The sequence below is a fragment of the Anticarsia gemmatalis genome, chromosome 12 (assembly GCF_050436995.1).
Source record: "Anticarsia gemmatalis isolate Benzon Research Colony breed Stoneville strain chromosome 12, ilAntGemm2 primary, whole genome shotgun sequence".
Classification (NCBI taxonomy): Eukaryota; Metazoa; Arthropoda; class Insecta; order Lepidoptera; family Erebidae; genus Anticarsia; species Anticarsia gemmatalis.
The window spans coordinates 1,330,149-1,348,102 of NC_134756.1; the positions used below are offsets into that span (position 1 = coordinate 1,330,149).

At 34.3% G+C, this 17,954-nt stretch overlaps 2 protein-coding genes across 5 annotated transcripts in view; both read left to right on the plus strand.

The window, feature by feature from the left end:
• The window catches only part of LOC142977301 (dopamine D2-like receptor), a 226,195-nt gene extending 217,241 nt beyond the window's left edge, over positions 1-8,954 (plus strand). For both annotated transcript variants that reach the window (XM_076121118.1, XM_076121119.1), the window contains 2 exons: positions 3,278-3,456; positions 5,013-8,954. In XM_076121118.1, the coding sequence (XP_075977233.1) occupies positions 3,278-3,456; positions 5,013-5,227 (394 nt within the window). In that variant the 3' untranslated portion in view covers positions 5,228-8,954. The remainder of the gene's footprint in view (positions 1-3,277; positions 3,457-5,012) is intronic.
• Positions 8,955-16,399: 7,445 nt separating this feature from the next.
• The window catches only part of bbx (bobby sox), a 48,225-nt gene continuing 46,670 nt past the window's right edge, over positions 16,400-17,954 (plus strand). The window contains exon 1 of one of the 3 annotated variants that reach the window (XM_076120580.1): positions 16,400-16,646. The gene's annotated coding sequence lies outside the window, so the exon portion shown is untranslated. Of the gene's footprint in view, positions 16,647-17,322; positions 17,499-17,605; positions 17,625-17,954 lie in introns of those variants that run through there. The other 2 variants (XM_076120581.1, XM_076120582.1) reach the window with 2 other exon arrangements.

The following is a 17,954-nucleotide window of genomic DNA, read 5'->3' on the forward strand; positions in this document are numbered from 1 at the left end:
CACATCCCCTAAGAATCGTTTATGACCGACCCGCATCCTATTGTCCGTTGCAATCCTCATCCCCAATTTTCGGGGTGACTGTACCCCGGACAGCCCCCCACAGGTCATTATACCCCGGATGGAACATGGAAGCACCTTACTGACCCATTTTCCTTTAAAGCCTGCGCGCTTTAGTGAAATCAATGTTGAGTGTGATTGAGCAATTTCTTGATAGACCATTTTTGGAGAAGGCTTTTCTGTTTGGGTACGGAAGTATAGCTATTTAAGATGGTACCCTCTGTTAGAAATACGGTCCCATGTGTCTATGGGATTGCTAATATTAGGTTATAAACATCAGTTGTATACCAGATAAGTTTTTCAATCGTACAAGAATTAAAACCAAGGGGACGTTTTTGCACGTGAGTGTATTTTTTTATCAGCGTGTAAAATGTTTTATCAAAGGAATGGTTGTTACTGGTTTTTTACATATGTTATTGATTTTGTTTCGCAAAAAATTACGTAAAAGTTTTATTGTTTATTCACATATATTATGTAATATATTCTTATAACAATACATTGTGTTACATTGTGTAAGAAGTTCTACAAACTGTTCAGTAAAAGAATAAAATAGCTATAGGTATACGCTATACACCTCAGTTCTTCAACTGTTTATTCTTACATTGCAAAGCATCGCATCGAAATCTAATCGCAAAAAAGCATATTCATCTCTCTTTTAGTCTGTATTTTCACACGTGACTTGTATACTTAAATAGTTTACGAAATTATAATATGAATTCCAGTAAATCGTTAATATTTTTACATTTTCAATTGAATCGGTGCGGCGGCGGTGTGAATGTTCGGACCACATAACCGGCTGAGTAAACAAAGCTGTATTACACAAAAACACAAACTACACATATTGAACAAATACTTGTTTATATTGCTTTTTACTGGTAAATTTATATTTTGACATGAAAATATAATTTGTGTAGAAAATATATAAAAATAACTATGTCTGCCTGTTCTTAGTAAACTGCTGAACAGATTTTTATTGCAAACAAGATATCCCAGGGGTACAATGTTGTACGTTACGTATTAAGACTACTTTTGAAGTTTGAGGCAAAATATTGTAAAGGTATTAAATAATTAATATGTCTGTCTGTTAATCAAATTATATTTTGATGTCATGGGCTAAACAGATTTTTATACTCTTTGGCAATGTAATATTGCGTAAAAACTGTAAAAACAGGCAACATGGAGCGAAAGTACCATAGTGATGCGTGATTTCGATAACATCATAAAAATGCATATCATCATCATGTAGATAACGCGAAAGTTTATCTGTAAACTAATTAAAAACTTTCAATATTTTCACATAGGATTTTCAATTCAAAATGCTAGCTTAGATAACACAGTTTATTTTGTTAGTCAAACAGTTCGAAGTGAATCGCAATCAATTAACTGGATCGCGGGAGTTTTTTATTTTAAATTTGAGTTTACATTGCTAGTTCGATGTTTGTTAGTAGGTAATGTTTAAAGAATTCAGTTATTACTTTAGTGTTTGATATTGTAGTTATATACTTCTGTATTACATACATTACAGAATCATGAGGCTTTTAACTTACGATAACGGTCGGATAAAAAGATTTGTTACCTAGAATAGGTCTCTTTGCATGAATGTACATTATGTCTGATTTTAAATAATTTGAAATTCTTAAGTTACGATTTGTTGTTCAGGTTTATGTCGTAGTTTTAAATGTTTGGTATTTTATCTAGTCACGCCAAAAATACTGAACGAAGTTACGAACGTCAATTTTGTTTATAACCTGAACAAACGCATACATTTTACCTCGGGCAATTAATAATGTAAAAAAGATAAAGTCAATGGCGTACAATTCTATTTTGAGAAAATCATATTGTCATCATAGAAACTACACAGACTCCATTTTATCATCACCAAGTCCATACAAACCTAACCAGGTACTTTATATACAATCATATGCCTATACGAATCTTCTCGCCAGTCAGTTCCATCACAAGAAGTCAAATACCTGCGAAACTCCGCTATTTGTTCAACGTGTAATATATTTGCTCCCCGAGCGAATATTTGTCTCGTACGATATTGAGTTTCCTACCAATATCAATACTGTTTTGTACTAGGAATTTATTTAAAAGTTTTTTAGGTTCTACAGTTGAAATTTAAATGAGCCTGTGGCATCTACATATTCTATTTCTAGTCCTTTATAAATATAGTAGAGGATATTATAATTAAAAATGGTGTTTTGGAAATTTTTTGCAACACAACTTATAACGTAAAAAGAATATAAACCCATATAAAAAGATAAACACTATTATTCTTTATGGTAGAGTTATTTGCGAAGCTTAAAATTTACTTACTTAGATACTATTTATCAATAATATTAGCAATCATAGTGTCATCAGGTTTTTCTCACAAAATGAGTTTTTTTTTGGTCTCGCTGTCCCAAAGATAGTTGAAAACCGCTTTATACAAATCGTTACTGTCCTAACAAAGTTTAAGGCTTTAAAAATCACAAAAATAAGTTTTATATCCAGAAAAGTAAAAAAATTATCAGAGTATATTTTTACAGAACGCAAAGACAGCAAAACTTTATTAATTAATAGAATCATAAAGCAAATTGATAAGGATATCTCACAGGAACTAACAGTAGAATGTATGCCGTATGACCAACATACATAGAACTAAGTTAAAACTTTCTCAACAATAGTACCCGGCTCTATCAAGTTGAGTGCTTTTTGAGTAAATTGATCTTTATTAGTTTTCACGACGATGCACTTGAATATTTCAATATTCTAGACTAGACTTGACGGAATATGAAGGCGAAGTTGATAAAAGTACGGTGATAAAAATGTTATGTTTAGAGGCGCTTTTGATGGAAAAGTCTTTCTGCGGTCACTCAGACTAACGCGAATGGTTTTTAAGTGATATAACCGTGAAATCATTTAGAACTTTTTTCTGTTACTATAATAATTGAAATCGTCTAAATATAAAACAAATCTTATTTGTAAAATAGCATATGCGTACATGCTTTTTCCGGAGTAACCCTCTATCAGCACCCACTTTTCAGCATCATAAGCTTTGAGAAAATAAGATGCTGAAGCTTTAACGCATCTTTCGTAAACAACTTTAAGTCTGTATCATCTAAAACTTACTGACTTTCTTACTACAAATGCGGTATCAAAATTTTTATAGGACATAAGGCGTATTGTAATAAATAAGTTTAACCCTTTAGCTAAACCAGTCCTTTTTCTTTGGCAGGAAGAAGCTCAGCCGGCTAAGCAGCAGCTCGTTAATATCGACTCCTCGGCGTCGGTTCAGGAGTGCGGCGTCAGCAGCCAGGTTCACCATCTTCAGGGCCAATAGAGCTGGCAAGCTGCGGGCCAAGTCTTTCGCCAAGAAGGAGAAGAAGGCCACACAGACGCTGGCTATTGTTCTAGGTGAGTTTCATCACTAAATAATTAAATTTTCTGCCTAACTTGAAGTCCGTTAAAATATAGTATAATTTGCATCGTTTTAGCGTGTCACGGTCAAAATTTCTAAACTCAACTCAAGTCCAGGCAGCAACAAAATGGCTCCATAGAGTAATATTTTTGAACTCCATAATATATAAATTCTATAAAAATAAACGGTCAACAGTTAGAGATAATATTGATTCAAATAAGTATATGTTTTATATACCGTATGTCCTGAGACATCTATTTTTTTCGCATCTGGTTAAGGATAAATAGACTTAGACGAAGACTGATCACATTTTCCCTCTATTTTCTGTCTGATAGATAGTTCCTAAAAGTCAAGACAACCAGAATTCACACCTAATGCGTTCTCCAAGGCGCTAAGCTTTTTACCTCAACACGTTATACCTTTCACCACGAAATATATCCCTGAATAGCATATTACGTCTTGATACCAATTTAGACTAGCTACACACATATTCGGTTCGGCAATATTTATCGAACAACAAATCTGATTCAATTCACTTGTTAGGCTTGTGCAGATCTAATTCATCTAATCATATTCCGGTCTTTAAACCGATTAAACCGAATATGTGTTTAGCAAGCTTGAGCCGGGAGATATGATTACAGATATGACTCTATAAGATAGATGTATAAGCGAGAAAATGCCGCTCGACAACGCTAGGCCTGAATGTTTTGATTGTGACGATCGGACCCGAAGGAAATACCCAATCGGCAAAAGCCGAACAAGTGTAGTAATTGGTACGAGACGATTTTGTTGTTCATTATATTATTATGTTGCCGAACCAAATATGTTTGTAAAGCTTGCTACACACATATTCGGTTCGGCATTAATCGACCTAGCCGGGCAGCAAAATTGAATATGTGTAGATGAACCGGGCGGCAGAAGCCGAACAAGTGAGTCGAGTCAGTTATATTGTTTGGTAAATATTGCCGAACTGAATATGTGTGTAACAAGCCTCACAGATATAATATACCGAGAATGTGTGATGAGTATAATTTTACAGCAGATGTGGAAATTACAGCAAAATTATGCCATTTGATCTCTCAGTGGTGTTGTAAAGATGACAAGTTTATGTTCGCGTAATATTGTATTGTTAGTGGAAGGTTATTAGTTATGTTTATTAATGATGCGTTATTTATATAAACAGCATTAAAATTGATTGCTTTATTACTGATTTATTTCTCTACAACGAATAAATTAAATTAGGATTGTAAATTTTTCTTTTGGAAACATTCTTTAGTGAGGGCAGATGAATCATGGAATTAAATTATATTTATGCTCGTGCTTTAGCGTAAATTAGATGGATATTGTGTATTTTTCCCTTTTTACATGTATTTCCGAATACATACATAAGTAAAGGAAGGCATTAAATAGCCAAAGTACAACTATTTCAATTTATCATCACCACGAATTTATTATCAGTAATTATAACTGTTGATACACAGCCTATTCTGAACCATGGGTAGAAGTAGACTGAAAAGATAGAATTATCACTAACTCAACCTACCTCTTTCAGGTGTTTTCCTGTTCTGCTGGGCACCATTCTTCACCTGCTCAGTCCTCGACGCCATGTGTTCCAAGTTCGGGCTCCCCTACTCTCCAGGAGTGACGGTCTTCATCCTCACCACCTGGCTGGGGTACATCAACTCGTTCCTGAACCCCGTCATCTACACCATCTTCAACCCTGAGTTCCGTAAGGCCTTCAGGAAAATACTCCATTGCGGCACCTAGCCCGTGGATTACTATGTAGTCTACGATTAAATGAGACTGCTCAAACACTGTTCAAATTTGAACCTTCTGCTCTTCATAATAGAGGCTTGATTCCCTCGTGTCTTCAATCCCCATGTTAAGTTGTACATAAAACTATTTATTGTAGATTGAGCTGTGAATATTTAAGTATAGATTAAGAATTACATACCAAAGAGATTGTTCCAAAGAATAACGTAGCTTTATTCATAAAAGCTAAACTATGACCTCTCTTTTCTTCCCAATGAATCAGAAAGAGATGAAGCATTACCTGTTATGTTGTGCAGCTTTTATGAATAAGCCGATTAAAATATAGAAATAAAAAAGAATGAATGTAAAACCACTTCCATATTTAAATGTGTGAACGAATGAGTGAACTGGTTTGAATGAACGATTTAATCATTATAGTATATACGATCTGAATGGTAAATAGAGCAATGTAAATGGCATTTTCTGTTAGAGAAAAACTATTAAATGCGAACGTCAATTTATAATAAAATGTAGAGGGATAAATGTGCTGAAATATTCTGTTTTAGAGAGATATTTGAGTTGCAAAATGTCAATAGTTTTAAAATACATTTCCTGTAAAATTCATATCTATTTTCGCAGTTAAGAGGCACCTCACACTAGTGTTACGTTTACGCAACGATAACTGCTCAGCATTTAAAAGCTCCTGATATGAAACTATAGTTATTTAGCGTGTCGACTACGTAACAGCACAGACATTGAAACTAACGTGCTTGCATAGAGCTTTTTCAAACAGACACCAGCTGTCAATCGCCTTTACATCGTCAAAGAAAAACTGTTCTCATAAAATATGCATGCACTTGTACGATAGCAAATTTCTTTTACAACTATTTTGGCCAGGTGAGCTTATCATCATGATTAAGTTTCTATAAGAAACAGCAAAGGATACTGCTGCAACGAAGTTTTACTTGCTTGCTTTAACTTTAACTTGAACAAGCGAAGTAAACAAAAGTAAATAATCATAACTTTTAAACTCTCGCGTTGCATGTTTAATGTATATTAGAATACGGGAATTAACGCGAACACGCAATTTACCTTAGACTGACTGAATCAGCCTGCTCCCACGGCGACTGCAACCTGCGCGCGAAACGTTAGGCATTTTAAGGTAAAATGCGTGTACGTGTTAATTCCCGTATTCTATTATACATTAAAAGTAAATAATGCGCGTAAAACCCTGTATCTTATCAAACAATCATGCAAAAGCAAAGTTTAAAAGTAAACATTTAAACAGAACAAAGAATGAAGGAAAAGTTAATGTTTTGAGAACGGCAGTAAATTTAATTAGAAGTAAATTAGACGAGTTGGGAAGACAATAAATTTGCAACTCTCCTTAGAGTGAAAACTTTGTTAAATGCGTTCTTTTGCGTTGAATTACGGAGACGGAATCATTACGGCGAAACGTATGTATAGTGTGAGGTGACCTTTTTAATAAACGACGAGAATGTAGAAAAATAAATTTATTTATTTATTTTCATCAAGTACTGGCAAACGATCGTCAAAGTTCAAGTTAGTGAATTTACCTTTATTTTGGGAGAGTAGAGGTAAAGAAAAAGACCTAACAATAAACTTTATGGGCCGATTTTAAAAAATATGATTCATCAACAATTGCATTTTTGACTCTTATCTTCATTTTCCAAAGCCTTTTTGTATGAAACTTGACAGGTTTTATTTTTGAATAAAAGCCTGAGAAACATTAAATTTGAAACCACTATGAAACTGATGAGTACAGTTATAAGCATAAATACATGCACTGTCACATACTCAAACGTACGAAAACTCACCTGTTTGACTGCGAAAGTACTAATTCAGTTTAAAAACTAATAAAATCCGTTTTAAAATTACTATTCCGTGAATAATGTGTGTTTTACCAACAACATAAATATCTCAAGAATTCATAACTTCAGAACAAACATGTCCAAGACTTGTATCCACTTTGCCCAAAGGGTTGAGATTGTAAACATTAACCGGTCAAAGTAAACAAAAACTACGCTTGTAACTTTAAACTTTGTTCCTATTGTTTGATGAATTTTAAACCGTATTTTCGAAGAAATAAGGTTTAAAATTCTTTGATAGAATATTTCCAACTTTAACTATGTTTTCCTGTGGTTGTGACATTTGTTTAGTAATTATTATATAAAGCAATAAATTTAACTGTACATAAGTATATAATATAGGTATATAATGTATGACTGTTAGGTAAAGGCCAGTTTTGTTTCCGAAATAAAAAAATCATGTTGACTCTTTTCTTATTCTTTAAAAAGAAAGGGATGGAGATAAAGATAGGTTTATAGGTTGATTTTGAAACTGGCCATAAATGTATGAAAATGTATGCTCAGCGTAGATTAGTTATAAAAAATGCTCAGCATTCTGTTATTGCTTTTAAGTTCTCGTATTTTAAGTACAGAATATGACTGTACTCTATTAATTATCGATCTTTTTGGTGAAACATTTGATTGTAAATTAAATTAAATCATTTATCGGCCTTGATCCTAAAGTAAAATATTTCTTTGACAAACTTTAGCTAAATAAGGATCAGCAATTTTTGCTTGGTACTGTACTAACATATTCTACAGAAATAATTAAATTAATACCGGAATGGATAGTTCAATCTCTACCTCCAAATAGCCATTTAACGTAACTTCCGACGGGAATCAAACCAGCTACTCTATACCAGCTTTCTATAGTAAACACTCAATAAACCCACTATTATTTATTCCGCGGTCAGCGTTCGTGAAATGAAAACGCTTGGCAAAACCGCAGGATCGTTCACGACTGATAGATAGCTTCGCCATATATTTTCAATGTACCCAACGAATGTTAATTATTTCCTACCAAATTGCCCACCCATTTCCATTACTTGGAATAATTTTACATTTTATTGAAAATATCAAGTGCAGTTTTCAGATGCCTTGAAAAATTTTGACACTAGGTTGACCACTAATCATACGGTGACATGCATAAAATAGGGTTGTTAAACCAATGATGAACGCAAAGATGTATGAAATACTCGCACGTTTTGCCAACAAATTGTTTCGAAAATCTTAAGTTGGTTCGGGGTTTTTGTAGTTTGCTAAGTATTTACTATACCGCCACTAGACTGTCAGTAAGCTTGCATAGTTATATGATGTTAAATTGTTGCCATAGTTAAATTTAACGTCATCATGTCTGGAAACTGTCAAGATTATTGTACAATATATGAACCCTAATCGATTTTCTACCATTATCGACAACCGGCTAGCTATCGAGACATTTTGAAAAATCTGATCAGCGTCTCCAACGGGTTACGTAGGAACTATTTTTGCAGTACATTTTGAATGTCAAACTTTCGAACACAATGGCGCTACAGTAATATTGATACATTTTAGTATTATGCCATATTTTCTGTTTAGAGGATGTTAATTTAATTGGGTGCAAAAGTTTCTTACCAAAGTTCATGCCAAAGATTAATTGTAATTATTTACTAATTTATTTAATCTGAAAGATTATTATTATTCCTTTATATTGTTTAAAATTGTGATATACTTTGTTATAATTATCTTGTAAATGCTATCTGCTTATACCTTCATAGAAGGTAGTTGTAATACTCTAGTCAGTGTACGGTAATGCCAAAGATATGTACATACAAACATAAGCTGTAAATATGAACTGTATAAATGTTAGCTCATAATGTATTTATTGATGTTGAAATAAATGGTACATCATGTCTGTGTTGTCTTTTATTTAATATTTTCCATTTTCTATGTGATAAAACTGCTTGCTTCCTCGCTCTCATAAAAAACAACGACATTAAAGAAATTAAAAAAATAACAGATTGTCCGAAACGGTAGTCAATTAAATAAATTAAGCAATTTTTTATTTTAAACACTTGCAAAAATGTTATGAAATTGGATTTTAGAATACAACGCAGTATAAAATACTGCGTTGTAATCTGTATCTTAATGTCCTTCGGGCCGTTATATATTTTTTCCATATCGGCCTGTTTAATGAACACTGAACATAAAACTAGAAACCTGAGACGGTATTCTAAAACTACCGGCGAGAACACAAGCACGGAACCAACTTGATTACTGAGGCTCGAAGATCTGGGACTACTAAACTCTGGGAAACCACTAATCATTTCTTTACAGAAAAACTCTGGAATGACTTTATGACCGGACCCGGTGTTTCGAAACCGAGACCTCTCCACTACAGGCAGCTTTATACTACAGAATCAGATGCAATGCAGATAAAGTCTCACTTAACCAGAATTTTAGAGCAGTCGGCCCAAAATGTGTATATCCTTCAACCAGCTATGAAAACAGGGCTATGAAAATCTCTTAAAGTAGCCGTAATCTATCCTACTTCCTTGTAAACAACGTACACAGTACTTAAGCCAGTTATTACTCAAAACTAAGTTTCAACACTATTTAGGAAACGTGATAGAAATCGTCGCGTAAACCCTTTAGTTAAAACTCAGTTAAAACTTGTCCTAACTCAGTTTACGTCTCCGGATTGTCGTTAAAAGTTTCGGCCGTAATTTTCGGTCGAACTGACGTAAGTACTTGCTAGATGGATGGGTAGCTACGACTAGCAAACATTGTATATATCTACTAAGCTGCACATTAAACAAATCTTGGTCACACTTGGTCAAATCGCAAATGGTTACCTAGGGCCCACACTAAGCAGAGCCTGTACTACGGTCAGCAATAGCATGTCGAAACTAAATTAAAAGAGGCCACCACTCTAAAGGTCTGATTCGAAATTTGAAACGATCATATTTCATTACCAAAAAGTGAAAACTGTTATTTAAGTACCACAAAAAATTTTACACATCCCTATTATTTCCTACAAAGTACCTTAGATAACGTTCATCATAAGAACGAAAAAGATTATTAAAACACAACATAACTTAATGAACTTTACACCGTGAAAGAGTAAATAAAGCTTTACATATTGTAACTACCTCCTCTCTCGTAGTTTTTTACCAAACGGCATCAATCCCTACAATCGCCTCCATACAATCAGTAGAGAACTTCCAATCAGTGCATGCCATTAACCAATAAAAATTAAACGGTACCATTTACCTTTGACCCTCGTATTCCGTTTGATTGAAAGTCTCTCTTAAATGAAAAGTATGGATCGTTATTCAGCACGGGTCAAGCTAAACTGGTTTTGAGTAATTGGAATTTTCTTTGATAGATGTTTCAACGGACGAGGTGCAAGTTTATTTGAAATTCTAGGGTCTGTAAATGCGAGTTTCGTAGAAGTCTGCAGTAAAGATGTTTGTTTGTAAGTAATTGGAGATGAGAATTTGCTTTTAAATAACAAGTCTGGGTGAAATAATGAAGCCATCAAAAACATTCTGTAAAAACCTCAAGTCTCGCCGTAAAAAGTTGTGAGATCTATATAATACCAAGTCGATTAATCTATTTAGTCTCTTCTTAAAGGACCTTTTGTCTTAAGTTATTACGTATGTTATTATCATGCCAATTTCTAAAAAATACCTTTAAAACAAATAGACCGACCTGGCCATCGCATGATTTGATTATTAGTATGTATCACACTACACAGCACGACAAGAAGTTAATGCTCCTGAAATGTTAATAATGGCGAATTTGTGTTTTCTTGCGATGACCAAGTCGATCTATTTGTTTTAAAGGTATTTTTTTAAAATTGGCATGATAATAACATACGTAATAACTTAAGACAAAAGGTCCTTTAAGAAGAGACTAAATAGATTAATCGACTTGGTATTATATAGATCTCACAACTTTTTACGGCGAGACTTGAGATTTTTACAGAATGTTTTTGATGGCATCTCACTTCTTTTTGTAGAGCGAACATAAGTCCAATTTGTATGGAAAGACGTTTTTTTTTTTTTCATAATTCAACATATTTTCTTATGGGAATGTTGTTCAGTTTCATGGGCTAAACACCCTTACCCACCCTTTACCCCCTCTCGTTATGCCTCATATAGTAGGTACCTATTTACACCTATTTATTTTATTTTCTACAGTAATAATTCATTAACTGCAAATGTTACCTTGTAATCTTATACATTTATATGGGATTACAAAGTTATTGTTGCAGTTGGTGTATTTAGAAAACTGGACCGAAATTAGAAAATATTAAATTTTTCCCATGATTAAGACACTAAACCCTATTTGTATTCTAAATTTTAAGCTTCTAAGTCTGCTAGAAGTACCTTAGACTTTTGATGATCGGTGAGTCAGTGAGTCAGTGAATCAGTGAGTGACAAAATTCAAAATTTTAACAAGTTGTCATTCTTAAACTACTGGTTCAAATTAACTGAAATTTTAAATATACCGTGTTTATACAATGACTGATTAGTTGCTAAAATTCCAGGCTTCTTGTTTTATCCACAACGAAATTATAGGGGTGTCAAAAATAGCCCGAATTGCTTCGAGAAAAGGATGTTACGGCCGTGCCGCTTTTTTTTTGCTCGACTTGCGGGGGCACTTCCGTGCCCCCAGATCTTGTCTTTAGAAACAAAGTGAGTAAACGAAACGCTACTCTTAGTAAGGTGTACCAAAGCAGTAATGGACTGACGGCTATGGAACGGGCGAAGATCGTAAGGAAGGCCTCCAACTAGATTGTCGGAGGACATCGTGAAATGTGTAACACTGCAATGGATGAGACAAGCGCAGGATCGTAAAAAATATCGTACTGAGGGGAGGCCTAATACTCAACAGTGGGTAAAAGTGGGCTGAATAGGTAGATAGATTGATAGAACATGTTTTTAATCCATTACTGTCCCACTGCTGGGCAAGGGTCTGCTCCCAAACGAGGGATGGGATAGGACTTGCGTCCACCAAGCTGGCCAAGTTCGGGTTGGGGATTTTGCATGCCCTTAATAAATGTATCAAACAGGCATGCAAGATTTCCTCACGATGTTTTTATTCACCGTTTCACCGTTAGAGCAAGTGATCATTGTTTCCAATAATTATAAACCATGTTACTAAAGATAATACGAATTCATCTATGTGCTTCCTAACCAAGACTACCGTCGTCTACTACTAATAGTTTAATCATTAAGCCATCAGTACTATTAATTTCCTGGAAAATAACACAGAAACACATCATAATGTGTATAAATGCAGGAGCTATCTTAATAACAGTTCATCTCATTGTAACGCTCGGTGGAGACGAGACACTACTGTTCCCTGAGTCTATTGTTTGTACGACTTAATGTTGATTAAATGATCGTTGTACGTGTTTGTTTGTTTGTCTGTCTGTTTGTCTGAGGATTTGAGCCTGTCTGCAGTTTAACACATGACTTGATATAGTGATCATGTTAAGATGTATCCCAATTTAGGGTTAGTTTCTACTTTTTTATGAAGATTTCTTATTTTGATGAAGAGTTCTGTATACTCCAACAACTTAGAGAGCCCCGAGAGTGAGGGTTGCGAGTGGCGGAGGTACTTAGAAATAGGAACTTAAAACTTAAGTTCTTATTTAACGGACGGTTGCCAAAGTGCTACGGCTCCATTTTTTTGGCAAATGTGATCGAAGTAGGTGTACTGAAAAGATCATGATATCTAACTGACTTATTTGAAGATACATAGTACTAAACAATCCAATGAAATAACAACTAAAAAATCACAAACAAGGATAGGATCCAGTATCCACCTAATCATAAGAACAGTTAATATAAGTAACACAGGTAAGTACATAGCCGACAGAATAAAATATGGCCATGAATCTCTTAAATCCTTATCACAATTATTTCACTTGAACAATTCAAATAGTTCGTTCCATTGAATAACAAGGAAACGAGTCCCTACTATGATTCGTCTATTGTTATTCAAGGGGTACTTAACTCTGATTAAATGACCATAATGCGTACTGTACTTGTTGTTCTGAACAGATAAATCTTAGCTTTATGGGTTACTGAGTAGTTTATGTGAATGTATGAACATGTACTCATAATGTTCAACATTTATAATTTTCTAGCTTCTGCCAGCGACTCACGCTACGATATTTTTAAATGTACTAGAACAAAATGAGGTAAAATAAGTTGGGAATTTCAAGGAATGTCAAATGTTTTTTCGATTAAAAAATATGTGTGCTATCGAATACAGGGCTTTTAAAGAATAAATAGGTATGTTAAACCACTTTATATTTCTGCCTGTCTGTAGTCACTGTTCATTGTATAAAACCAAAAGGTTACAATATTTTATGTTATGTCTAAATTTCACAAAAGAACGATCATAGAATTTTCAAACCCAATTTTTTTAAAGTTAACCTACCTATGTTATTTTTACCTCAATCGTTGTATGTAACGCATACATGTTACGAAAGTATCCGGATATACAAAGTTAATATTTTTTAAAGAGATTAAAGCCATATTTCTTTAAAACTTTTCACAGGAAGCAACATAAAGTAACTCACTTGACCAATTTCCGTAACAAAATATTAAATGCACCTGACAACAGGGCGGCCATTTTGGAACTTTTTCGCGCGCTTTTGTGCGTAGAGCATCTGTTTTTGACAGCTATGTTTTTGTTTTCCTTTGCCTTTAGTCAAAGGTGAGCTTGTAAAAGTGTCTGTTTATCTTGTTTTTGAAGATATTAAGGTATTCTTCAAGGATAAAGTGGTCTACAAAATAAATTATTTTACGCTTAAATTCGTATTTCCTACAAACCCGCCTACCGATTTTTCTTTAATAACACGGGCCCGGTTTTTCTTAATTTCCTTCATTACCACATCCATACAAAAAATCAAACCTTCTTCCCATAGGCAGAGACCAAAGAACGCCACTTGGTACGATTTCCTTTGCTTACCTAATTATTCACATCCATACAAATACTTTGAAAAGACATTGTCTGACTATTTCTTTCTTAAGCTTTCATGAAATTTAGCATTAAGGTTGAAGACCAAACAGGCTAAATCTGTTCAATCTGAGTTGGTACAAGTGCAGCCTTGATTAGCTAATATAAGGAAATCAAAGAAACAAACAACACACGGACGATCATTCATGATCATGACTAAGTAAAGGGCATAAAAATTCCCATCATACGTAATAGTGTTACATCTAGTCATTTTATTATTTTCCTTAAATAAAACATATTATTATATTATCGATTATTTCTATAACTTTCCTCACTCTTTTAATGTCTAACAGGCTGGTATACATCAACCTTCTTATTCATAAATACACTATAAACCTATTTTAGTTAAAAAACTACTATAATATATTTTCTCTTTTTCATTTCGCTAAGGAGTGAAAGAAACAAAACTCTTCATAAGCCTTTCATAACTCTCTAGTCTACTAGATGCCCAATAAATTCCACACTAAACTTAATCATGTATATGACCACTATTATCAAAATCGGCTACTACTCAAAAAACTCTGAGGATTCCGACGGCGTGGCTTAGTTAACAAACAAGTTAAGCTACGCTTGCCGAGGTTATTCTGTGGATAAGTGACCATGTGACACTCCGAGTTTCTGAAGGCAAGTAAAATTATGGGTCCCGGCAGTCATTGTCAAAGGTCTTTGACAGTCGTTAACATTAAACGAAACTTAAAAGTCTGACAACCAGTCTTACCGAAGTGTATCGTGTTATAACCCAGGTAATTAAGTTCAACAAAACACAATCCAAATAAATTGATTCGCATTTATTCATGTAGGTCAAATGCTGACACTTATGATGCAGAAAGTGAATTTACCGCAAGTTCGGCAGTTCGGCCAATGAGAAGAGCTGGCAAGAAACTCCATGTAAAATACTAATATCCAGCTGCATCCGGTGAGACTGGAAGCCGGCTCCAACATTGGGAGAAAGGCTAGGCTGATGATGACTAAGGAAACTCACTTTAAACAACAATAGTAAACTCGATCAACCTACGCCGCCATCTCGCCTCAAATTTCCATAAAACAAATCAGATAACAGTAACTGGTGACAAACTTGTCCACTTTGAGAGAAGTAATTCAATCAATTGTAGTGATGAGTTGCTTCTTGTTACAACTAAACTTATATTATGGTCGCCTTCCTACAAATCTATAGATTTAGGGCCGAAGTTATGCATGAAGTTTGAAATTACCAATGGCACTTGTTCGGGAGTTTAAAAAAACACAATAATTAGAGACTTAAAAGGATTAGGAGGGCGACATTTTAAAATTAAAATTAAAATTACTCTACCACTGGTTTAGTTTTTTTAACAAGTACAGTACATAAGCCATGTCTTGTCAACTGTAAAGAAATTGCCGTGTTCTCTATTCAATTACTTAGAACTAAGATTTCCGAAAATAATCAGAATACGATCAGGACTAACAAATACAAAACTTATGATAGGTACCTACCTATATTATGGTAAGAAATCACATCTTTTGCCCAAGATAACTTTTCTTTTTCTAACATTATAACGATTATTTGTAATCTACTTAATGATACAATATTGGATACAGCATTTAGTTAAAAAGACAAATAATGGTGTCACCTCCTAAAATATTCATTACAAAAACAATTAGTTACCCTGCATAGTGTCATTTATGTAAATATTTTCCGTACTACTAACGCCATCTATGTAATAACTGCTGCAACACGTAGCGTCAAGTAGGTACACAGTACAAAAAGTTACACGTAGACTGATATTGTATTTTGTACAAATGGCGGCGTTTCACAGTTATACACAATCATTTTCGTATAAAGTTACTTATCTAAACAACATATACAATGATGTTATTCAGTTATGATTGTCTTATTAAATAATAGAAGCGTCAACACAAAATTGCAACCATGACCTTGTCTGATTTCAATACAAAATAAGTTCCACGCTTGTGCCTAGATGGCGTTAGTGATATGAAAAACAACGAAATATGTCACGCCCAAATATAACTTACTGATACATGATTGCGTGTTCTTGTGAAATAGAAACATCTTTTCAACCATTTAGTACATCTTTTCAATTCATCACAAGGAATAAATAGTTTTATTTGCGACTTTTCCTTTGCAATAATAAATGCAACAAGAAAATGACGTTTGATATATTTGAAGTCTTGTTCAAATAGGAGAGTCATGTTATTTGTCTCTTTCGCGCAAGCGCGCCGGTCGTACTTGCAAGAGCGAGAAAACGAAAAGCGTATGTTCGTTCGAAGTAGAACAGTCTTTGGTATCAGCTGACAACCAAAGCAAAACAGTCGGTGCGCGACCATCTTGTCAAAACTCTGAGTCGGTGACAACAAATAAATATTGTAAAATGTCCTAAATCGCTCTTACTGACATAAATAAGTTAACGTATTTAATAAAGTAGCGTGTATATTTCGTGTTGGTGTTGTTTTTGAAGCAGTTACTACATATTTTACTCGATTTTTCGGGTTTGTGTTGCGTCAAATGACGTCATGTATGTGATTATACACGTATCGCGGCTGACGAGTTTGTAAGTATTTTCTTTTATTTCTGTGTTAATTTTATTAATTTGGTGTGGCATATGTGATATTTTGCTCAAGTAATAGTTGTTTGTTTCATTCATGAATCGTTGAGAAACCGTGGGGCCCCTTCGGTTGTCCATACGCGTCGGACTCTTGTTAGGTACAAATGCCCTTGAAAATTATGCAGCAAAAATCGCGTCGTTGCTGGGCCGATGGTTTATGTGTTTAAGAGCAGAAGCAGTGCATAGTTCCATTCATGATGTCGGCTATTTCGTTGTCGACGAGATTGCCTTCACATTTCGCATGGCAACGAACGTCCGCGGACTTGACTAAAAATGGAACGCTCTCGACTTATAGAAAGTATTGTTCTTTAACATCGAAAGTATGTGTTTTATATCTGTTTATCGACACGGAAACCCTTTTAAACACGAGTACTCGTTCTATTTTTACTTACTTTCCGTTTCATAATAAGTTATGGAGGTAGATTTATCTGTGTGAAGTATAAAATGCCTGCATTCGGTTACTTACATCTGCATTTGATCGCAAATATTGAACATCCCTACTCTCTATTTTTGCATTACATGTTTACGTGTAACACTGACTGACTAATAAACATTTATTTGTGGGTGTCACTCGTACATCATCGAGTCCATGAACATGTAAATGTATGGGTAATTCCCCATACATGTATGAAACGTTCTAATTCAATAACCGGCCTATATTTTTTCTAGTACCGTAGGTAGGCTACAAATTGTGTACATGCGTAGGTATATGTGTACAGTGATACCGATAAAGTGAAACTCATAAACATAGTGTAAAACAAGCAGTACATTAATGTGCTACAGCTATTAATAGATGGTGTAAGTATCCGATCGGGTTTATTATTTTTAATTCCATCGACATTTAAGTACTTTTTATTGTACAGGCACGTGCGGTAAGCTGTGGTGCACGACCTAATTTTTGTCTATAATGTTGAGAATCTAAAGGTAATCACGTTTGTTGTTTTTATGAGCACACATTGCTCGGCACTTATGATAATTTTATGATATAGGTAGAAGTAGCTGATTCTCAGGCGAATGTTCATTGTGCGAATGGAGTGTAATCTCGGCAAAAAATGTTGTTTTTAAATGGACTTAAGTGGTTTTGTTTGTGCATACAAGATGTCAGCAAGAGAAATGTTTGTTTCATAAATTAGTCGTCAATGGCTGGTTTATGAGTGGTAAAATTTCTCTGCGATTTTACTTAGTATTTAACTTAGTAGTTTTGTTACGTAAGAATTTCATTATGTGATGAAACTGACAGATAACGTAGGTAAT